General features: G+C 36.2%; 7 protein-coding genes across 10 annotated transcripts; 4 read left to right on the top strand and 3 right to left on the bottom strand.

Moving 5' to 3' along the window:
* Window positions 1-3,336: 3,336 nt before the first annotated feature.
* Window positions 3,337-7,726, top strand: LOC111477973 (embryogenesis-associated protein EMB8-like). The gene is made up of 8 exons (XM_023122004.1): window positions 3,337-3,867; window positions 4,140-4,268; window positions 4,352-4,483; window positions 5,259-5,401; window positions 5,516-5,613; window positions 5,717-5,811; window positions 6,512-6,565; window positions 7,373-7,726. The coding sequence occupies exons 1-8, from the start codon at window positions 3,352-3,354 to the stop codon at window positions 7,562-7,564; spliced, it is 1,359 nt and encodes a 452-aa protein (XP_022977772.1). The 5' UTR covers window positions 3,337-3,351; the 3' UTR covers window positions 7,565-7,726.
* A 109-nt stretch (window positions 7,727-7,835) lies between these two features.
* Window positions 7,836-9,714, bottom strand: LOC111477974 (GDSL esterase/lipase At5g41890). The gene is made up of 5 exons (XM_023122005.1): window positions 9,477-9,714; window positions 9,262-9,392; window positions 8,779-9,021; window positions 8,387-8,645; window positions 7,836-8,178 (listed from the first exon to the last, which is right to left on the bottom strand). The coding sequence occupies exons 1-5, from the start codon at window positions 9,712-9,714 to the stop codon at window positions 7,925-7,927; spliced, it is 1,125 nt and encodes a 374-aa protein (XP_022977773.1). The 3' UTR covers window positions 7,836-7,924.
* Window positions 9,715-10,852: 1,138 nt separating this feature from the next.
* LOC111477975 (pathogenesis-related protein 1-like) lies at window positions 10,853-12,156 on the top strand. The gene has a single exon (XM_023122006.1). The coding sequence runs from the start codon at window positions 11,053-11,055 to the stop codon at window positions 11,893-11,895; it is 843 nt and encodes a 280-aa protein (XP_022977774.1). The 5' UTR covers window positions 10,853-11,052; the 3' UTR covers window positions 11,896-12,156.
* A 235-nt stretch (window positions 12,157-12,391) lies between these two features.
* On the top strand, window positions 12,392-14,829 carry LOC111477976. Its single transcript, XM_023122007.1, has 6 exons — window positions 12,392-12,696; window positions 13,038-13,173; window positions 13,528-13,612; window positions 13,706-13,753; window positions 14,398-14,498; window positions 14,639-14,829. The coding sequence occupies exons 1-6, from the start codon at window positions 12,516-12,518 to the stop codon at window positions 14,769-14,771; spliced, it is 684 nt and encodes a 227-aa protein (XP_022977775.1). The 5' UTR covers window positions 12,392-12,515; the 3' UTR covers window positions 14,772-14,829.
* Window positions 14,830-14,882: 53 nt separating this feature from the next.
* Window positions 14,883-16,810, bottom strand: LOC111477972 (pentatricopeptide repeat-containing protein At2g37320). Its single transcript, XM_023122003.1, has 2 exons — window positions 15,109-16,810; window positions 14,883-15,068 (listed from the first exon to the last, which is right to left on the bottom strand). The coding sequence occupies exons 1-2, from the start codon at window positions 16,706-16,708 to the stop codon at window positions 14,905-14,907; spliced, it is 1,764 nt and encodes a 587-aa protein (XP_022977771.1). The 5' UTR covers window positions 16,709-16,810; the 3' UTR covers window positions 14,883-14,904.
* Window positions 16,811-17,195: 385 nt separating this feature from the next.
* Window positions 17,196-22,448, bottom strand: LOC111477979 (dirigent protein 17-like). 4 transcript variants are annotated; one of them, XM_023122013.1, is made up of 3 exons: window positions 22,186-22,444; window positions 19,696-19,844; window positions 17,196-17,929 (listed from the first exon to the last, which is right to left on the bottom strand). In XM_023122013.1, exon 3 carries the CDS (start codon window positions 17,886-17,888, stop codon window positions 17,370-17,372), a length of 519 nt encoding a protein of 172 aa, XP_022977781.1. In that variant the 5' UTR covers window positions 17,889-17,929; window positions 19,696-19,844; window positions 22,186-22,444; the 3' UTR covers window positions 17,196-17,369. The 4 variants fall into 4 exon arrangements, with proteins under 4 accessions (XP_022977781.1, XP_022977783.1, XP_022977782.1 ...); XM_023122015.1 differs by having other exon boundaries at window positions 19,696-19,760; XM_023122014.1 differs by having other exon boundaries at window positions 19,696-19,757.
* Window positions 21,396-22,401, top strand: LOC111477978. The gene is made up of 2 exons (XM_023122012.1): window positions 21,396-21,551; window positions 21,635-22,401. Exons 1-2 carry the CDS (start codon window positions 21,411-21,413, stop codon window positions 22,040-22,042), a joined length of 549 nt encoding a protein of 182 aa, XP_022977780.1. The 5' UTR covers window positions 21,396-21,410; the 3' UTR covers window positions 22,043-22,401.
* Window positions 22,449-23,322: the final 874 nt, after the last annotated feature.

The raw sequence follows: 23,322 nt of genomic DNA, 5'->3' as shown, positions 1-23,322 counted from the left end.
TAACTTCTGCTCCAAGTAACCTTTCTTATAACAAAGCTACTAAGTCAACTTCTCCAAGAATAATAATAATAATAATAATAATAATATTAATCCCGTTTATAAGATGAAATTACAATAATACCCTTTTTATAAAAACGTATAATAATAATGATAATAATCCCTTTTTCTATTTTCTTTCTCCTTCAACACAATTGTGGAGATTCTTGAGTTTCCAAGTTTTTGTTTTTGTTTTCGGTTTCAGTTTAGTTATGGTTACGTCCTGTTTTGTTTTTGTCTTCGGTTTCAGTTTAGTTATGGTTAAAGTTAGTCAACTTTACGTGTATAAAGAGAAACGATGGAGATATTTCTTCAAAGTAAAACACGATAGCAAGAAAACGAGAATTAGAAACAATTGCTCTAGATTGAATAATGTGTAAAGAATGGGAGAAGAGAACTAGTAACAAGCAACGAAAATTGGACAAATTTTTAAATTTTAATCAATAGACTTCAAAATAATAATAATAATAATAATAAAATGGTATGCTTTTATTTATTTTATTTTTTAAAGAAAATTATCGACAATTCCCATCAATTCACTTCAAAAAATGAAAATAAATCTAATAATTCCTATTTTAATTGAAAAATAGCTGGCAAAAACTTCGCTTCGTATTTGAGGGAAAAAAAAGAAAAAGACGTTTTGATCCATCCCTTGCATTTAAATAAGCAATGGCAATTTCGTACTTTCACACATACTCTGACAGTTAATAAAAACTTATTTCCAAACATTGAACCCGTTTTTGTCTTTTTATTTTTATTTTTTGTTTTTTAATTAGAAAATTTTAAATCCAAATTTTAGAATTTGTCTATATTAGTGAATTATTTATTATGCTATATGCTTGGGAGCCTAGATTAGGGACGACCTATATACATTCAATCTCGAGGTGACCTTAGATGAGAAACGTCATCTCCACTCTGTATTTACTGAATTCAATTTATTATGTTTAAAAAGATCAAAACACTAGGAGCTTTTAATCTTGTTTTATTTATTTTTTATTATTTATATACACAAAACCTAAAGTTTAAAACATAGAGTCAAGACTCAAGATTCATTCTTGATCTGATCCTTGATCGGATAGGGCAAATATCCGATAGGGTCAGATAGGCCGGAATCGCTAGTAATCGCCGGTCAGCCATACGACGGTCTTTCTTCTTCTTTCCCAAATCGATTGTTTGCTGGGGCGGGGCTAGTCCATGGGAAGTTATTAGGTTTGAAAGTCAGTATGACTGAAGAAATGCCTTGGAAGAGATTCTTATCCTTGATCAGAATTAAGTTGTGAGTTCAGGCGCGGGGTCTGAGGAAGGGTCCCATACCTTTTGACGGCTAGCCTTGGCTTAGTAGCTCGAGATGAATGACTCGACTGGCATAATGATAGTAGGGTCGGGATATCCCCGCCCTCCGAACCGGACGTGAAGGTCTCCCCTCATCCGGCTCTCTGCAGGGGAATCTCCACTCACTGCTTCCCCTAATATCCTCCCTTTACCACATCATGGGGGTTTACAGGAGATCCCAGAGGCTCGCTCGGAAAGGCTGCCATATACAGTTTTTGCCCAAAGAGACTATTACCCTAATACCTTACCTTACCTTATCATAAGGTAGTCATATCCTGTTTTTGCCCAAAGAGACTATTACCCTAATACCTTCAGAGGTAGGAAAGGCTAAGGTAATGCCTATTACCCTCTGACCTTATCAGGAAAATGAAATTGCCTTAGTTCTAAAATAACTAATAAATATTTATATAAATTAAATGTAGATGTGGATGAAAATATATGAAAATTATAAAAATAACTTAATAAATAAATATTTATCATGGTTTATATTATATTCAAATTAGTACATTTTGTTGTTTAACAAACGTGGGCTAAGTTTATTGGACCCGTTGGATTTGACCAAAAACACAAAAAACGTGGATTGGGGTACTGAACGCGCCATAACAAGGCACCCATGGTCCCAATAGCATGCGGAAAGAACCAGACCGTAGAAGCGTGATCAATTGGAAGACTTCGACCTTCCGAAATTGCAATTATTAAGGATAGCCCAATATTCTTTTATTTTTAATTCAATTTATAAATTGTGTGGTAAAATTATAATTTATATCACTCTAGAATGGACAAATAATAAAATAGTTCAATTAATGAAAATATTGTATTTTGAATTAAAAAAAATACTTCTATTAATATTTTATTTAGGAGAGTTTCAAAAATACATTTAAACACTTAAAAATACTTAATAAATATCTTTAAAACTTCAAAGGTTTGATTAATACTTTAAAACTTAAAAAAAAAAAACATTTTTAAATACCATTAATACGCTTGAATTGAGGAGGCAAATGATATAGGAGGGTATATAGACCATTTTTGTTCATCCATTAACAATAAAAACTTTTATTTTATTTTTTATTTTTATGGTGTTAATACTCTTTAAAAAAAATTAAAAATTTATTGTCGTTCTCTAATGATAAATATTTTTTTTTAATAATTTTTAATTAAAAATTATTGCTAAAACTTAAAAATAATAATAATAATAAACAAAGTATTATTTAAGGCAAAATACAAAATTTAAAAATATTATTAATTTATCTTAATAATCATTAGTTGATATAAGTTTATGGGATGAAACTAAAAAACCACCCAATATTACAAAATTAAAATATATATTTAGTGTGCATTTGACATGCCATTTGAAAAAATAAAATAAAAAACGTTTTAAAGTGAATAATAAACCTTTACAAAAAATTAATGAAGTGTTTAATTATAAGACTAACTATAAGAATGGGGTGTATTTAATCGACACATTAATTATTTATTTCCTTAAAAGCGTAAGAATTTATTTCTTAGATTAAAATATATTCTTTTATTGGATGAAATTAAATGAGCATTTTAATTATCAACGAGTATTAAAAACAATATAATATTTAATATTATTTTATGGATCCTACATAATTATTTATGATAATATTAAATAATTATTTAGAAAAAAAATATATATTAATATGAACTTAAGGAGTAGGTAAATATTTTTTCTCAACCAATGCATGATCATTACAAAAAAAAATATATATTTGGCAAGTAATTTTTATTTATTTAAAAATATATAATTAATAAATGTTAGATAAATATGTAATTATTATTAAAAAAAAGTTTAAGGATTAAATTAGTATTTATTAACCTTCCAAGTATAAATTTTTTTAAAAATTAATAATATTTATTTAGCGCGAAAAGTTAAATAGAAAAAGGGGGAAAAAATCACCTCTGACCGGAAGTCTCCCACCGTACCGGCGGGACCGTTGGTCAGTCTCTGTCAAAATCAGAATCATGGCATGTGCAGGACCCATTATAATCACAGCCGTTCCTCATCGCCATATCCAAACTCCGATTCCTTTTCATTTCCCTCCAATGGCGAGGGCCTTCTTGGGCTCCACGCCTTCTTCCTCTCTACTCACCACTTCACGTCTCTCTTCCTTCACCCCATCACTCATAACCAATCAACGACGCCGCTCCCTTCGTCTCACCACCGCTGCCGTCGTCGCTATGTCGGAGTTTCCGTCGGAGAAGCCGATTCAACCTCACCCGTCGCTGGAGGTCATTGGTGGAGGCCGTGATCGGTTCCTTCCGGCTTTAAAGGACTTGAATCTCCCTTATAAGCCTTTTCCTGTAATTGGGTGGAATCGCCATTTGGAGACCATTTTTGCTTCCTTCTATAGGAGTTGCCCCGATGTTAGGTTCCGCCGGGAGTGTCTCCGTGCGGCGGATAACGGCACCGTTGCTCTCGACTGGGTTGTCGGTGACGATCTCCGTCTGCCTATTGATGCACCTGTTCTTATTCTTCTGGTTTGTGCTTACTGATTCTTGGTTTCCTGAAGAAGTATGAATTAAATATGATGCCAAAGATGTTCCGATTCCAAATGATATGAACTCTAGTGAATTCGAACTCTGTAAATCCAAATTCACAATTGAGCTTGAATTTGTAGTCTGATCCTTGAATGGGGTTGAATTCTTTGAAATTGCTATATAGTTTTACTGTATTTGTTTTGAAATTTGGATCCTAACAGGTCCTTGATTCATATCAATTGATTTCATATTGGTTTCTTGAACTTCTGCAGCCTGGTTTAACTGGAGGGAGTCAGGATTCTTATGTAAGGCACATGTTGGTTAGAGCCAGAGATCGTGGGTGGAGGGCTGTAGTTTTCAACAGCCGTGGATGTGGGAATAGCCCTGTTACAACTCCCCAGGTATTCAATTTTTTGTGTTCTTCATGTTTGATTGGAGTATCAAATTGGCTTGTAGATTCATTTTACAACACTGATGTATGCAGTTCTATTCGGCTTCATTTTTAGGAGACATGCGTGAAGTAGTTGAGCATGTAACTAAAAGATATCCCAAGGCTAATGTGTATGCTGTTGGCTGGTCTCTTGGTGGTAACATTCTTGTTAATTATCTGGGACAGGTAAATCTAAAACAATGCATATTGATATCCATCATTCTCCTTACTCTACTTATTGGTTGCCTCCTAAAATCTCATGGAATGAAGGGAATTGGGTATGGAAATTGTGAGAAAAAAACGCTTTGGCATTGTGTTTGTCATGATGGGACTATTCAACGAAAAAAAAAAAAAAAAAAACTTGGTTGGCTTATGTTCGAAGGGACAATATTACATCACTCTAGATGATCTGTTGTAACAAGGGAAAAAGTTGGGGTCGTGTCTCACTTCACCCCTTAGTTTTCCATTTCAAAACATAAGACGTTTCAATGATGATAGACGATTCAACCTAAAATCTCATAGAATTGAAGGGAATTGGGTACTGAAAAAACGCTTTGGCACTGTATTTGTCATGATGGAATAATCCAATAAAAATTGAAAAAAACCTTGTTAGCTTAGGTTCTAAGTGGACAATATTATACTACTTTGGAGGATCTGTTGTAACAATGGAAGAAGTTGGGACCGTGCCTAACTTCACCCCTTTGTTTTCCAATTTAAAACGTAGGACGTTTTAACTATGATATCTGTTACGGCATTTCAAGATTTGTAACAATACACCAATTCTTTTGAAGATTACACTGTTGAATAACATATTTGGCAATAACTCAAAGTTGAATGCTTGAGAGTTTGGTGATCTGGGGATCCTCTTAACTCTACCAGGGATAAGAACAAAATCTCTCTGTACAATGTTTATTCCTATGTCCATCTTTATCTCTTACATATCACCTCTACTTCATTGCAGGATTCTTTGTCCTGTCCATTGTCTGGTGCAGTGTCGTTGTGTAATCCATTCGATTTAGTAGTAGCAGATGAGGACTTCCGGAAGGGCTTCAACAATGTTTATGACAAAGCGCTCGCTCGAGCTTTACGTCGAATCTTCAGCAAGTATTCCTCTTTTGTCTGGCTGTTTTCGTTCTGTTAATCATGTCATAATCTGATACTGAAAAATCCATGGAGCCTTAGATTGCATCAGCTCACCAGATTCCCCTGAGATTGCAGGCATGCTGATCTCTTCAATGATATGCCTGGTGAATTCAATATTCCTTTGGCAGCCAATGCTAGAACTGTTAGAGAATATGATGATGCCTTAACTCGCGGTATTTTTTCTCTTAATTTTCGGTTGTTTCGTTCGAAAGACATTGTCGATATAAGCCATTTCTTCTGCTTAGAGCTTTTGTTTTGTCTTTGAACATCTTTCAGTTTCATTTGGTTTCAACTCTGTTGATGAATACTACTCAAAGTCTAGCAGTTCAAAATTCATAAAGGATGTCAAAATTCCTTTGCTTTGCATCCAGGTACACTTTTCTTTTTAAATGCTGGCTTGTCTCACTGTTCTCTTAGAACTCAAGATTGCTGTTAAACTCTCTGTCATAATTTATAAGGAAACAGTATAATACGGTCCTACTGCTAGTAGATATTGTCCTCTTTGGACTTTCCCCTTCGGGCTTCCCTTCAAAGTTTTTAAAACGTGTTTGTGAGGGAGAGGTTTTGCATTCCCCTCTCTCCAACCGACGTGGGATCTCACAATCCACTTCTCGTGGGGATCCAACATCCTCGCTAGTACAGTGCTTGATATCCGACTCTGATACCATTTGTAACAGCTCAAGTCCACCGCTAGCAAATATTGTCCTATTTGGGCTTTCCCTTTCGAGCTTCCCCTCAAGGTTTTTAAAACCGCGAGGCTGACGGCAATATATAACGTGTCAAAGCGGACAATATCTACTAGCTCTAGGCTTGGACTGTTACACAAATCTTGTTATTGTTAATTAGGAAGAGGATGAGTCCTTCGAAAACATAAACACTCTCGCGATAATTGGTTTAGGGGACAGTATAGATTCTTTGAGCACTCAGTTTAACTTAAAGAATGTATTGGGAAACTGTAGCTGAGAACATTGTTCTCTCACAGATATTTTTGGGCATTCTATACAATATTGATCTTTTAGTGTTAAGGAGAAAGATTTCTAGTTAAAAGTTGGTTTGTAACCTGCTTTGCAGGCAGCAAATGATCCAATTGCTCCAGACAGAGGAGTCCCCCGTGAAGACATAAAGGTTCACACAGCTATCTTTGAGTTCTTGAGTTATCTGTTAAACAACATAAAAAAATTTGGACCCATTTGATTGACTTGCTTGTTGAAAGCTTATAAACAATACTTCCAAACCAACCAAATCTTAACGTATTGATTTCTCTGTTTTCTTATCTACATTTGAATATTTCAACATCCAAACCAAATCTTAATATATTATAAAAGCGGTAGGTTCTATGTTCATATCTGTAACGACCCAGATCTATCGCTAATAGATATGGTCTTCTTTGGGCTTTCCCTTTCAAGCTTCCCCTCGAAGCTTTAAAACGCGTCTTCTAGGGGAAGGTTTTCACACCCTTATAAATGGTGGTTTGTTCTCCTCCCCAACCAATGTGGGACATCACAATCCACCCCCCTTCGGGGCTCAGCGTCCTCGCTAGCACTCTTTCCTTCCTCCAATCAATGTGAGACAGCCCCCAAATCCACCCCCCATTGAGGCTCAACGTTCTTACTGGCACACCGCCTCGTGTCTACCCCCTTTGGGGAACAACGTGAAGGCTGACACATCGTCCGGTGTCTGGGCCTCGAAGGGGGTGGATTATGATGTCCCACATTGGTTGGGGAGGAGAACAAACTACCATTTGTAAGGGTGTGGAAACCTTCCCCTAGCAGACACATTTTAAATCCTTGAGGGGAAGCTCGAAAGGGAAAGCTCAAAGAGGACAATATCTGCTAGTGGTGGATCTGGGCTGTTACAATATCTTTATAATGTTACCAGCACTCCATTCTCATTACTAATATACATATTTTTCAAATGTGATCATTTTTGCAGGCAAATCCGAACTGTTTGTTAATCGTGACACCCAAAGGTGGGCATCTAGGGTGGGTTGCAGGCCCCAGCGCTCCCCTTGGAAATCCGTGGACTGATCCTTTCGTAATCGATTTCCTCGTGTATTTGGAAAGCCAAGAATCAAAAGCTTCTGCATCTTCTACAGATTTAACAGCTGCAGAGACGTTGGTATAGACATCCAATTGAATATAGAGATAAGCTATCCACCGTAGTTGATTGTTAGATGATTAAACATATCTCATGTATTGATCATTTAGAAGTGTTTATTGCAGGTTTAATAATAGTTTATATACCAAGCAATGTCGTTATGAAGCAAAAGAGTTAGAAATTCAAGTACTTTCGGAGTATCTGAACAAAAAATCTGAGCATCAACTCCATTTCATTTTCGGAGTATCTGAACATAATTTAATAGATAACGATAATACTTTAACAGTAGTAGAAACACGCCCAAACTACGAAAATTAGTAATATACGAGAAAGACCTACACATCAGACTATGTTACCGGGTCAACACAAACACAATTCAAATCGTCATTAGAAGCGATAGGCGTGGAGCTGACGAATGTTGATGGGAGCGCTAATTGTTTCATCTCCATCAAGAAGCTCTTTAGCAATGATGATATTAGCAGCTTCTGTTGGATGATAAGCATCCCAAAACACATATTTTGATCGATCATCACACAAAAAAGAACTTGATGATCTGTTTTGGTCTTGGCTTTGGCCCTTGTTGTAGCAAATGAAGGGAGGAAAGTATGCACCACAGCATGGCTGCTTTGCGTTCACAAACCCTATCAGGTTTTCAAAACAAATATTTCACGAACAGTTTATCGTGCACTTCAATCTTAAAATTCGTACTGAAAGGTCAATCCGAACATTTTATGAGAATTTTGTAATAGCCCAAGCCCACATTAATAGATATTGTGATCTTTGGGCATAAACGTGCAATTTTCAACTCAAAATAAAAACCCGAGTAAAAGACGGAGATTGAAAGCTAACCATATTGTTGATAATTGACAATAATCTTCATGAAGACAGCATAGGAATTGGCATAGACAAACATGGTTTTGGGACCAAACTCTTGATTCAATTCACCCACCAATCCACTTAGCCTAACATTGTAGGCTTCAATCACTTCATTCACTTCTTCAGAGCATTTCTCACCTCTTACAAACTGCACTGCTCTTACAAATGGAATGCATCCAAGGGGTCCAACTCCAACCACCACGAACTTCCGCGCTCCCAAGTCGTGCAGTTCCTTCATCATTCATAAATCCCGAGTCAAATATAGAACAACACGAACCAAAATCGTATTAAAATATGACCCATTTGGTTGATTTGCTACCAACTCGATCGATAAAGAATCTTGAACTGTTCTTATTTTATCATACCTTAAGGTGTATCGTTAAATTGGAGATCATATGATCCAAGTAATCGCTCGGGGCGACCTTGTTTGATTGGAAAAATGGAATGGAGGGTTGGAAATAGTTGATGATATCATTGGATCCAAATGTTAGAGAGAAAATTGCTTCCTTCAAAAGCTTCATTGTTTCATTCTCTCCCTTTACTTTCACTATGTAATCTCTGCTCTCCTCAAAATGCTTCACTTGCTCCCTTAGTGGAATCCTCCCCAACTGTTCATACAAATACGCTAACATTAGCCTAAATTTACGTCGGGTATTCAAAAGATTCAGTGACTCAAAAATTCCGAACAACCCAACCCAGCTCGTACAAGCTGAATTGGGTTGAGTTGAAATAAATGAAAGTTGTATGGGTTGAGTTGGCTATGACCGGACCAACCCACTTCAAATATTTTGACCTGGTCTGAACAATTGAATTAAATCTAAAAATGACCCAATTAATTCATTACTTACAAATAAGAACCCAGTTTCATCCAAGATGCCAGCAGCTCCAGAAGCATAGTTTATTCCTGTATATATTGTGTCTGCTTCTGTATTTGGAGCTAGAAATGGCGGCGGAAATGATTCCGCTCCGAGATATTCTCCTGATTCAAACACGAGTATAGTTCAACGGTAATTGAAATTTGGTAACGCTTTAACATAAATAATGTTCGAGTTGGATGCATTACCGATAATATCTGAAATAGTTCGACCGTTAGTGAATCTTCCCGTGGGTCGGCCACCGGAGGGCTTGAAATCGATACCATACGGCGGCGAATCAGCTTTGGAAAGGGTGAAAATATAATCGTTGTTCCCAGCATCAACGAGCGAGTCTCCAAACACGAATGTCGTGAAACAAAGCCCGGGAAAGAAGTTGATCGAGAAAACGACGAACATCATGATATATGAATATTTAGAAAACTTCATTTTTCTCGAACTCAAACACTCTCCGACACTTGTGGGCTTGAGCTCGAGGTTGTGCAAAGGGTTAAATAGTAATGTGAGCTCAAGAAGTTGACGGTTTCATGCAAAGAGAAGCATAGTATGTGCATGTTCTGCTACTGCAACTGTGGTTTGACGTGGTTTTTTTTAAAATTTATTATTATTTATTATTTAGTATTTAATTTTAGTGAGAAACAATTTTTTAGTATAATATTTTAAAAATTGAAGGACTAATATATAAGTAAGTAAATAAAAGTTAGAAAATAAAAAAATTAAATGAAACCCTTTCTTTTTCAGTAATAAGAACCCGGGCTGATAATTTTATATTATTAAATATATGAGATGAAATATCAAATTATATTTAAAATTAGAGTGTAAACATTTTTTTGAATGTAAATATCTCGAAAGAGTTATATTATAATAATTTTTAATTTCTCACGAGGTTGAGGGAAACTAAATATTCATTATAAATGTGTGAGATTCGAAATTTTCTACTTAATTTAAGTTCGCTATTATTGTATATGTACCATAAAAATTGAAGGCGGAAAACTTCATTTAAATTTCATAAAACATAACTTTTATTTTAAAACATATATATGGACTTACGTCATCGCAATTCGAGACCATGACACATGCATAGGAGAGCGATATTTATTTTTTTAGACATAGGCTAGAATAAGATATTTTTAACTTAAACTCTTATTTATTTTTTTCGTGTCTTTTGTTGTGTCGTTTTAAAGATGTTTTCGAAACACGTTTTCGAAACACGTTTTAAGATAGAGGTTATGTTTTATGAAATTTAAATAAAGTTTCTCCCTTCAATATTTATGTTTATGGTACATGTAAACCGTAATAACCTTAAATTAAGTAGAAAATTTAGGTAGTTACATACAAATTTTAAAACCAAATATTATAATTTTTAATATAAAGTTAAATTGATTAAAATAGAAATTATAGAAGTGGATTGAAATGGGTTTTTTAAAAAAAATAAAAAATAAAAATAGAGACAAAAATAGGAAAGATTTAAATAAAAAATGGAATTAAGCGAAAAAGAAAATGATATTAATTAAGAAAAAGAGAAGGAAAAAGACATAAATAGGAAAGAGAGAGAAATTTACCAAATTAAACGGAGAAGAAATAATGACCAAACAAAAGTGAAAAATTATGGAGAAATTGAGATACAAACACGCCTCTCCGCTCCTCTCATTCCCTCTCGTTCCGCTGCTCTGATCTGAGGGCAGCACCTTCCCTGCAATACAAAATCCCTAAAACCGATTCTTCCATCGCCGCCGTCGCCTCCTCCTCCTCCTCCTCCTCCTCCAAATGTCGCCGCCTTCAGCTCTTCCTCCTCTCTTTCTCTGCATCATTCTCCTCTTCATCCCGATCGTCTCGCCGGAGACCAAAATATCCCATTCCAGTGGAAGAAATAGATCGACCGCGACGGAAAATCCCTCGCCGGAGAACCAACAGTCCCCTTCCGATGGCGCGACGGCGAATCCGATGCTGCGTAAACACTCTAAGCCTTTATACGCTCGCGAATTTCTGACAGCGCACAACAAAGTGAGGATGAACGTGACGCATCCTGCGTTAAGTTGGGACAGAGGATTGGCTCGATACGCGCGTCGGTGGGGAACGAAGCGTACTGTTGATTGCAAAATGGTTCACTCGTATGGTCCGTACGGAGAGAATTTGTTTTGGGGAGCGCTTGACCACTGGACGCCGACCGACGCGGTGGAATCGTGGTCGAAAGAGAGAAGACATTACGACGCTCAAACAAATTCCTGCGTCGAGGGTGAAATGTGCGGCCATTACACGCAGGTCATTTGGAGAGATACTACCAAACTTGGATGCACTCGCGTCAGGTGCCAAAGTGGTGGCGTTTTGATCATCTGTGAGTACGATCCCCCAGGAAATTATGTTAATGAGACCCCCTTCGATACCGTAAATGCCTCTGCCACACCCCCAGCCGCTACACCCACACCCACACCGAGACCCGGTAAACCCACAGCCGCAGCCGCAGCCGCAGCCGGTACAGCCGGTACAGTCACAGCCACCACCAATGGCGGAGGCGGAACCGTCGCCGTTGATTTGAATTCGAAAGTACCTGAACCGTCACCGCCGTCTAACGAACAAAGCATCTCGCCTCACCGGAAAATCATCGGTTGATCTTCGATCTTCGATCTTCGAAACGATTAGAGATTGGTATGGGAAGGCCGAACTCCTGAGAATCGGATAGGAAAGGTATTTAGGTTTTCTTCAATCGATTTTGCTTTTTCATTCTTTTTTCCTGAGAGCGTCTAGTACAATTTTTTTTTTTTTTGTAACGTTCATTACTCAACGCCTCAAAAAATAAGGCATAATTCTGTAACTAAAATTGTTCTTCACTAAAATATTATTAAATATCATGTCATTATTTTTTTAATATTTTGTTCTATATGATTTCAAAATTTGAAAATAGGAAGTAAAAAAATGGATTGTAAATTAATTTCGAAGAGTTATTTAGTAATAAAAATTTGCTACAATATATTTTCTAAAAAATTATCAATTTCTTATTGTATGGATATTTGATAATTGTTGAAGACATAAAAGATTATTTATTTATTTATTTATTGATATATTTTTATGAATTTATTTGAAGGGAGAATTTTGTTAAATAATTAAAATTGATTTAAAAAAAAAACTAAAAAAATTTGTTCCAACTTGGAACGGTGAACAACATCCACCGCCCCGACACCTCAGTGAACGCGCCATAAACTCCGATTTTCTCTCCTTTTCTCTGCGAAAAAATGACGAACCTCAATCTGCTCCGTAAGGCGCTTGGATCGCACTTCATTTCTCATTCAGCAACGCCAAATCATGGCCTTCCTGTGTTTTTCCGCCAATCTTCAAGATTCTTCTCGATGGAAGGGGAACAATCACCTCCTGAATCGTCCGCCAATTCTTTTCTTGATACATTGGAAACAGCAGGTATGAAGCTCGTTCCTACGTCTTCGTCGAGTCTGGACGATGTTCTCGTGTCGTGTGTTATGTTGGGAGAGGTTTAGGGTTTATAGATTGTGGCTGGTTTGAATTTTGGGAACAATTTTCTTTCTCGTTTATTTGAGCTTCTGGTAAATAAGTTTGGCTGATTGTACTAATCGATTCAGGTTTTTTTGATTCTGTAAGTTTTGAGTAATTTGGAATGCATTAATCGCTACGAAAGCCTTTTGGTGTCCTTACTGCTATACTGTTATCATTTAGGTAGCTGATTTTTTGTCTGATTCTACGTAGTGCAATGCCTAATGAGTTTTTTGTTACACTCTTATCAGGTTTGGTGTATGGAAAATTGTATGGTATCACAAGGAATGTTCTCAAGACAGACATTGTCAATTTGCTTGAAGGATGTAATTTGAGTTTGGATGATGTCAAAGTTGAATACAACCGGAGTTTCACGCCAACCTCTATGTAATGTTCTTCTTTTGCATATTTTGAATATAGATGCTTTCTGTAGCTTTCTGTATTAGGTTTTACCATCGTAGTTATGGTTCTATTCCTACTGCATCTTGGAAACTAAAATAATCAAAGAATATCTAATTGCCCTTTTGATCCTTAAAGCATTAATACAAATGCAGTCCTTAGGCCTGGATTATTAGCTACATGTTAATCTATGGAATATGCGTTCAATTAAGCGCGTTGTACCTTTTCTGTAAAAGGGTTATATTTCTAAGGAGAAACCCAATTGTGTAATGTTTATGGATGTTGAGTAACACTGGTGTTCGAGGTTGGTTTTCATTAAATATTTATGGATGTTGTAATCAGGATGATGCAATTCCCCTCCCGGAAGTCCTATGATAATGCTTTTCGAGTGATTGGAAGAAGAGGTCGCATATACAGATTGGAGCGGGTGATGTTCTGATGGATATCTAATAAAAAATGGATTTATTTTTTGTCTTGTTTTAAAATTTAGAAACATATTAACTTCTATTCTAAATTTCAGGCTGATCGTTCGCAGTGGGACCTTCTTTCACCTTACAATGGAAAAACTGTAATGCCATTTTTTAAAAATTATGAACTTATTGTCCATTGAGAAATCTCTTTACCATTCATATTCTTGTTTTTGTTATTGGCATCTTTGATCAGAAAGCAATCCATTCTACTTTATCTTTGTTTATCTAATATCATATGCTCGAATGGCATGGTTTCGAGGATCAAGCATACATATCAATATGTTCTCTGCTATTCTACTGCATGATGGTTAATTTCAATGGATTGTTCCTTACATCTCCAAAACTGATTATAGAGAAACTACTTTTTCATGTTAAACTGTTTAGAAGGGAGTAAGAAAAATGTTAGCCAAGGTCCTCGGTCTGGATCCCCCTTTAGTAGCTTCTCGAGGATATAAAACTGTTGTAACGACTTCAACTTAGAAGATTAAGGGTTTTTTTTTTCGTAAGATCGTTTATAATGAAAAAATAACATGATGATGTGATTAGATTTTCAATTGAAACTTGATATTTCAAGATTAAGAATTGGCTACCTTTCTGGTCGCAAGTTTGTTGTTCGTAAAATCATGTGCAACTTATTGTGCAGACTGCAGTTAATGGGTGTCTCATATTAAATTTAAGCCTCTCAACTCTGGATTGGTTCGGACTTTTTTCCTGTGGGATTAAATTTTCTTTGTACATACAGGTTCTTCTGCAAGGAATACCTCGAAATGCAGCGCTAGATGACGTGGAGCGCTTCTTATCTGGCTGTGACTATGATGCAACCTTAATCAATATGTTTTTCAGGTAGAGATCAATTATTTGTACCAAAGTTTCATACATCAATGAAAAAAAGTAATAATAGTTTAAAAAAAAGAAAAGTTCAGAATTAGTATTGTAGTACTTGTAGGAATTCTGTGTGATGCATCATTTATACATCATTGCAGGGCATCCATTCCAGAGCCCATCAGAATGGCGACAGTGCTGTTCCCTTCACCAACACAAGCAATGCATGCATTTCTTACTAAGAACAGAGGCTTTTGTCTGAACAACCAAATTTTGATGCGGGTTCTCCAATAACTAGTTACTGTTGTCATCTATATTCTACACATTTTTGGTTGGCTCGGTGTCTGGGCGTTCTGAAGTAGTCGTATGAGTTACGACTTGCATCTTCATATCTCAAGCCTCAAGTTATCTGAGTCACATGCATCATTCAAAGTGACCTGAATTCATTTGTAAGGAAGGATATCTGGATTACATAAAAATAAGGTTGTCGAATTATCGTGAAACTAGGCAGTTTTTGTTGTGTGACTGCTAGCCAACCCTTTTCACTATGGCCTTCATAGATTGCCGAACTTTTAATTATGTATCTAACAAATTAAATCTTTAAACATTAATTAATTTTCATGTCTAACAAGTTTGAAGGTATAAGACTTTGCTAGTAAAGCATCTTCTAGTTCGTCGTCCACTTCAGGAACACAGTCTACAGATCTCATGTGATTCACCATGCCATCCATAACACCAAAAATCTCAATCATTACAGGGTTTGACTTATCTTCTGCTTTAAATCTGTAAACCTTATTCTGAATCTCAATCCAACTATATCCAGGAGCAGTCTTCAGCCCTTTGTCTTTCATCATCTTCCTCAATCTTGCAGCGTCTTCCAAGTACCCTGCTCTTGCATACAGATTAGCCAACTGCAAGTGCGTCGAAGCACAATCGGGTTGCAGTAACAATCTACTCTCTGCTGCCTTCAGTCCTATCCAGACATTCCCATGAAGCCTGCAAGCAGAGAGAAGCGATCCCCAAACAATTGAATTGGGAGATATGGGCATCTTCTCAATGAAGTTTTGAGCCTCTTTTAGTAGCCCAGCTCGGCCAAGCAGATCGATAACACACGAATAATGATCCAATTCCGGTTTCAAAGCGAGCTCGACCATAAGATTGAAGTAATATCTACCCTCTTCCACAAGCCCCCCATGTCTACATGAGGACAGGACACCAAGAAAAGTGATGCCATCGGCTTCCACTTGCTGCTGCTTCCTCATTGCTTCAAAAAGATCAATGGCTTTCAGAGAGAGCCCATGTTGGGCATAGCCAGCAATCATGGAATTCCAAGAAACAGTGTCTTTAACTTCCATGGCTTCAAACAAGTATACTGCAAAGTTAAGAGCTCCACATTTACAGTACATTGAGATCAGAGCATTTGCAATATGAACATGAGAATCAAAGCCCATTTTGAATGTTTGACAATGGAGGCTTCTTCCAACTCCAAGGGCTCCACTGCCAGTGCAAGCGCTCAATATGGTGGCAAAAGTAAACTCATTGGGTTGTAATGCCATTCTTCTCATCCGTTGGAAAAGCTCCAAGCACATATCAACTTGCCATTCTTGAGCAAACCCAGCAATGATGGCTGTCCATGACACAACATTTCTCACAGGCATTTCATCAAACACTTGACATGCGTCAGTCATCTCGCAACATTTCCCGTATAAACTTACCAGCGAACTTCCTACATACACATTGGCAATAAACCCAGTTCGTATTGCCACAGAATGATACTGAATTCCACCACGAAGATTGCGCTGAGAACAGCACAAACTCAAAGCGCTGGATATATCGTTCGCATCAAATTCAAATCTTCCTGCGAACAACTGAAAATCCCAGTGACCAGATTCACGTTCTTGATCCAGAACGCTGGAGGAATCCTTGGATAAAAAAACTGAATCAGAATCAAAACCATCGGAAAGGGTTTGAGATCGACATTGATCGGAATCTGTTTGTAAAAAGTCCTTGATGAGCCGAAGATGGGTTTGGCGACTTTCAGAGGCGGCATTTCCCTTTGGAGAAATGAGATCCAGAAGTCTAGGAGGTTTAGGTAAATTTGTGGTCGGACGGGTGTTGCGTTTGAAGTAAGAGAAAAGCCTTATGGAGGTTACTATATGGAACCCATGCCGACAAAGAAGTGCAGAAGATTGAGATATCACGAAGAGCATATGAAGAAGACGAACTGTCATTCAAAATTACCCCTGAGCTCTAATTGAGCAAAAAATGTCGCATATTAAAGGGTTTGGGAAAGTTTGAGCCCTTTTGTTTTTGTATTTACTCTGTCTCATGTTTTCTAAAACATTTCTAGCAAATGAGACTCGAGGCTCGAGCATATGCTAACATTGTCCATGAGGTCCGAATCTTCTGAGTCATACACTAATATTATCCATGAAGTCTGAATTTCTCACGACCGACTGGTTGGCTGAGTTAGAACAAATATCGCACAATCGTTTGACTTGTGTTCGAACCATAATTATGTTCAAATCTCAATTTTTATTCTAAGTCATTCCCACATCATTCCATATCCCAATTTTCATCATTTTAAAAAGTTTTTAAAAGATGTCCGGTAATATTATTACTTAGAAAAGAATAAAAGAAAAGGCGGATTTGAGAAGTTAAAGGGGGAAAAACCCCATCCTAATGACAGGTTATTTTTGCACCTCTCTGGACTCTTCCTCTCTTCAAGTTGATAATAAATTGGATGAATAAAGATTACCCATAAAGAACACTAACACTACCTGCTGAGCAAGAAAGAGTGCCAAGAACACTTGGTTCCACCCATTTACTAAGCAAAACAGGGCCAAATTTTGCTTAGCCACTCGCTAATGGGCTAAAAAGAAGCAAAAGAATTCAGGCTGCAGGCTCTGTAGGTGACACAACTATACTTTCCACGCTCTTCTTCCTCCTGCCTTCCATTTCTTTGGGATCGCCCCGTCTGTTTCGAGTCTTGTTCTTCCTGTTCTTCTGGGCCTTCCTGTTTCTCTTCAGAGTTTTCAATGCTAATGCTTTCAATGGAACTGTAATGTCCATGGGCAAAAGCACCTGTTCGAGTCCATGCCAATCGAGATCTTCGAAATCTCCGTCTTCATACTCCACTCTGTACCATCCCGTATCTTTGTCGAACTCGATTATGACGCCGTAGTAATACCGATCGCCAAACATTTTGTTTACCACTCTACCTTCTAACCACTCACCAAAACCTGTACTTCCGAGTAGTTTTTCATTATTCAGAGAATCACAAAGAGGAAGGGCAGTATCACAAGCAACTATATCAGGCACCCCGTTAATTACTATAGCAGGCTCTCCTGGTAGTTTGTAAACATTGGAAAATGAAGGTTCAGAATCATGTTCTTTTCTGGGTATCTCCATTTAAACAACCTTAACCTTGAGCTTGCAGCAAACACACAGTCCTATGAAGAAGCCAAAACAGTTTCAGGTTACTTAAAAGCGTATATAACCAAAATTGATGTACTGTTGATTGGATCAGAGTGTCAGAACACCAGCTAAAAGTGAAAAGTGAATTCAGCAACATACATGGGGCAGAAAACAAGAACAGAATGAAAAACCATCACTCCTGAGAAATGTTTTTGTTCATTTGTTTATTTAAGACCATATCTCTGATTGTACTATATTCAATAATAAACATGTGAATTGTAATTTTGTTTTCATGGATTAGCACTTCAATCAGTAAACATTCTACGTCAATGTGAGGGATTCAATGTGAGATCTCTCAATAATTGGAGATGGAAACGAAACATTCTTTATAAAAGTGTGGAAATCTCTTCTTAGCTGTTGGGCTTTAAAACCGTGAGGCTGACGACGATACGTAACGGGTCAAAGTGGACAATATCTGCTAGCAGTGGGTCTTGGCTGTTACAAATGGTATCAGAGCCAGTCACTGGGCATTGTGTTAGCGAGGATGTTGGCCCCCAAGGGCTAGATTGTGAGATCCCATATCGATTGGTGAGGGGAACGAAACATTCCTTATAAGGGTGTGGAAACCTCTCCCTAGTAGATGATTTTTAAAATTGTGAGGCTGATGTTGATACGTAATGGACCGAAACAAATAATATTTGCTAGCGGTGGATCTGGGCTGTAATCAATGGTATCAGAGCTAGCCATCGAGTAGTGTCTTAGCAAGGACACAGGCCCCCAAGGGGGTGGAATGTGAGATCGCACATCGGTTGGAGAGGGGAACAAAACATTCCTTATAAAGGTGTGGAAACCTCTTCCTAGTAAACGCATTTTAAAATTGTGAGGCTGACAGCAATACGTAGAGCCGAAGCGAACAATATCTACTAGCAATAGACTTGGGCTGTTACAATCCGCCTCAGCTCCTACCCAAGCACCTTTTTTTTTTTTTTTAATCACCTTCAAGACCAACCATTCATTTTCAACCTTGAACCCTACATACGCACATACACATACAACTCATGTGGAGAATACATAGAAATTGACTGTTTCTTGACTATAAACAATACGTTATAGTGCTCAAAGATGGAAATATCTGAACTTAGAAAATTGGATTATCTGCCCAAAAACAAACCAAAGCTAACATATCTTGTTAATCAATGAAGATGGATGAAGAATTCTACTCGTGCTTTCTCTACATTCAGAAACAATTCAATATAGAAAGGCACATATTCCCGCAATCTATTAGGTTCTAAATTGACAGACATGAACCAGCTTCCTCTGCCTAAAAAGGTATGCCGTGGGAATTCCATCATGTTTTTGACACAGAATCAGATTTCAAATTTTCAAGAGTTTGTGACATTAGAAACTAGAAACAAACAAACAAGATTTTGGCTGCGCTCTCACCAATAAGTGAGAAACTGGGAGGAAGATTCTTATAAATAGATACCTGAGGATCAAATTTCCTCGACCTTCATACAATTTTCAACTCCAATGCGACAATCAAAGACCTAGACCAATATTCAATGCTTCTAACAGAGGAAACTCAAACTATAGCTCTATTTACGTTGCTCTGATTGAACGAGAAATTTCTTTTATTCCAAATCAGGATTTCGCTTGGTCAAAACCCTCGATTAATTGTACAAAAGAAAGAAAAGAAGTATCCATTCGATTTCCAGATGAAATTATTCCTCTGCTAAAATTGAGACGGCATGAAGTACAGATTATGAAGTTGAATACGTAAAATGAATTCGCTAAAACATACCTGTGAAAACTATTGGTTCATTGACGATCATCAGTTGCTCAAACTCTTCTCCTCGTCATCGACTTCTTCAAAGACAACGATTTTACATAAATTCCAAGCGTTTTTCTTTTCTCGAAATAATGTATAATCCGTATTTCATAGCGGCTTATCTTTCAATTTTATAAATTGAAAAAAAAAATCAAAATTAAAATCATATTCATATAATGGGAAAAAAATAAATACAATTTTTGACTCAAAGCCTTCCAATTTTTTTATTTTATCAAAGAAAATTACAAGTTAAAATAAATACTACAATTTTAACACAAAAAAAACGTACATAAAATTTTTCATATATTCATTAATTTCAATAAAAATATCAGAGGATTAACAATAAAAAAGTTTTTTTTTTTAACAATATTTGATGGGAGAACCTAAAAGATTTAAATTGCAATCCTTTGATTACAACATTTATCTATTTGGAAGATGCAATTTATTGAAATTGAAAATTTAAAATAAAAACTAATATAATTAGGTAAGTTTATGGGTAAAATTTGATCTCTCCACACTATTTTAAATAAACTTCCAACCTCATGAGAATGAATTGATTTCTTCATTCTAAGTAATTAATATTTTAAATGATGAAGAATTAAAAAGTAAAAAAAAAAAAAAAAAAAAAAAAAAAAAAAAAAAGGATTATGAATATGGGTTTAAGTTATGATTAACTTACAAGGGTGTTGTTATTACTACTAACCATTCGTTTTAGAAGGTACCAACTCTTAATCCGATATGAATCAAAGTTTTTTAATTGTCTTAATTGAGTACCATATGAAAAGAATGGCTTATAATTTCTATTAAATGCAACGATAAAATATTAACAAAAAAAAAATAGATTTATAAAAATTTAAAGAACAAAATAAAACATTTCAATATAAAGTAGATATATATAGATATATATATATATATATATATATATATATATATAGGCAAAAAAAATAAAAAAAAAAATAAATAGAGTCATGTATGAATCCTAAGCCCTTTCATCCACAAGGTTCCTTTTCTCTCAATAAATTAACAAACTATCATCCAATTAAACTAAACATAGAATGAAAGAAAGCTTAGTAGTTTTTAGTTTAGAAAATTAAGGATGGGATGGGTTCTAAATAGTTTGAACAAATATGGCCTCCAATCTTTGCAAACTTCATACACTATGGGTTTGATTAACATAAAATTTGTAAGAAGTTTTTGCTTCACAAGAAACCCAGAAAGTTTGTGCAAAAAGTAAAAAGTTAACATTATTTTAGAAATTCTGTTTTCCATCAACCACCACCAAACAAATTCTCTGTCGTGTATAGTAAATTTGTGAGTCTAGACAGGAATTGCACAATAATAAATAAAGGGAGGGTTCAATTTTAGGAACTAGAAAGGGATGAACAACTGTCACGAAGGCATTGGGTATGGTTAATAATAAGAAAGAGGCCAAGGCTCTGAGTTTTGTGACACTGACTATAGCATCTTGGGTTCTGAACTATCATCGAATCTCCACTCCAAGAACGAGACCAGTGATTTAAATTTCCTAAAACCCTTCTCTCCCCAGATTTCTATTTCATTTCTGAGTGCAATTTCACTCGTTTTAAGCTCAGGGATTGCTATGATGGTGAATGTAGCAGATTGCTGGAGTTTTCTGCACTGAGAGGCAAAGAAAATGATGGCTACTTGCAAAGAAAACAGACAATGAAATGGATTTGGTTGCTTGCAGAGGAAAGAAAATGGAAGTTGGTAAGGGTTTGAAAACTTTGGATTGCTTAAGGGGAAGATTGCTTGCAGAAAGAGAAGCTTCAAGATCAGCCAAAGAAGAGGCACAGCTTATGGAGGAAAAGGTAATGTTCTTCATCATAGTTCACATTCTGCATTTCTTTTTCCAATGTGTGATTTACACGAGGTTTTTTCTGGTGTTCTGAAGTTGATAGAGTTGGAGAATCAGAATCGAAAGGAGACAGAGCTAAGGAACAAAGCTGAGAAGAGGCTTAAACTCTTGATAAAGAAGCTTGAATCTCTCAACATTGCCTCCTCAACATCATTAGTAGCCTCAGAAATTTCAACTCTATCAGAAAGTTCGACAAATTCCTCAACCTTAAAGGAAACAGAAAACCAAGAATCAAGATCAAAGAAAGTGGATTCAACGATCTCGGAAAATCAATGCGAGAAAGTTCCAGAAATCGCCACATCCAAACAGCGCGATGAGAAAAAACCTAATCAGAATACTCCAGATCGAGCAAATTCAAGCCCTAACTCCGAATCTCCGAACAATTCCTGCACCGATCCCCACCGATCTTCTCAAATCCTCCAAAGAAAAGATCAAAGGTACTAAAATTCCCCCTCCCGCTCCCGCTCCCCCTCAAACTCGCAAAACTTCACCATTTCAGATGAATTAACCTAAGCCCTGCCCTAATTACGATTACAATTGTTTCAAGCTTTTCAGGATAAGTAAAAGAGAAAGAGAACGAGCATTACATTGATAATTTGATGGCATCTGTTCCCGGAGCGTCGCCGGCGGCGAGCTCAAAGACCGGAACGATGAAGATGAAAGCAATCCATGAGAGGGCAACAGAAGTTCATGATGCTCCGAAGCACATCAGAGGAAATGTCCAGAACTCATTTAAATTATAGAAAATAGGTGCAAACGCAGTGTCTCTCTATATGGAAAAAGACCGAAACCCAAAAATATTTGTCAAAAACAAAGGTTTGAGAGCTTTTTGGCTAACAAAATCTTTTTCAACAAAGAATTCACAAAGTTCTTTAGGAACAAATTAGACAAAAAAAACAGCCATCTATTTATTTTATTATATTTAATTTTTAAAATATGACATTTATAATTAATTTTTCAATTGAATTATCGTACTAATTATTTATAAATTTATTTAAATCATTTGAGAATAATGGCTAAATATACTCTAAACTCTAAAATTTAAGTCATTATTTATAAATGAAGAAAAATTAAATCAAATGAAGTTTATATAAATTTTGTAATATACTTATCTCATTTAACATTATTCACTCTACCAAATAAAATAATTAAAAATTTATATAATTTTATTAAACTTAGTACACACGGATAGCAAAATTTTGTTGTCAAATGTTGTGCTAGATACCACTTGTCACAATCGCATTTTTGATGACAGCGAACTTGCAAATGTGCGACACTCACTTTCCAACAAGTGAGCTAAGTCAATTCATTCTAACGTCACTTACGACCAAGCGATGTATGCTTGAGCTTTTGGCCTCGATTTAAGAAGATTTTAGAAGATAAGAGCAAAGAGAGATTTTCAAAAAAGAGATTTTGAAAGAGATATTATATATGCAAGCAAGAGAATAACAACGACTCTAAGTATATAACTAGTAGTAGACGATTTACCTTAAATCAAATGGTGGGTCAATGGTGGGTCACGTTTCGCTGCTAAGTCACTTGAGGGCATGGGAAATGATTTAGCTGAAGTTGTGGTCTACAACCACCATTGAAGTATTACATCATTTATAACAATTTAAAATTTAGAAAAAAAACCGAAGAAATCACATGAAAGCAGAGAACATAAATTATTCTATTTTATTAATATATATATATATAAAAAAAAGAATATGGTAAAGGGATTA

This window comes from Cucurbita maxima, unplaced genomic scaffold, assembly GCF_002738345.1.
Source record: "Cucurbita maxima cultivar Rimu unplaced genomic scaffold, Cmax_1.0 Cma_Scf00004, whole genome shotgun sequence".
Lineage (NCBI taxonomy): Eukaryota > Viridiplantae > Streptophyta > Magnoliopsida > Cucurbitales > Cucurbitaceae > Cucurbita > Cucurbita maxima.
Note: the sequence above shows the minus strand (reverse complement) of the source record. Positions and strands in the feature narration are given on the sequence as shown.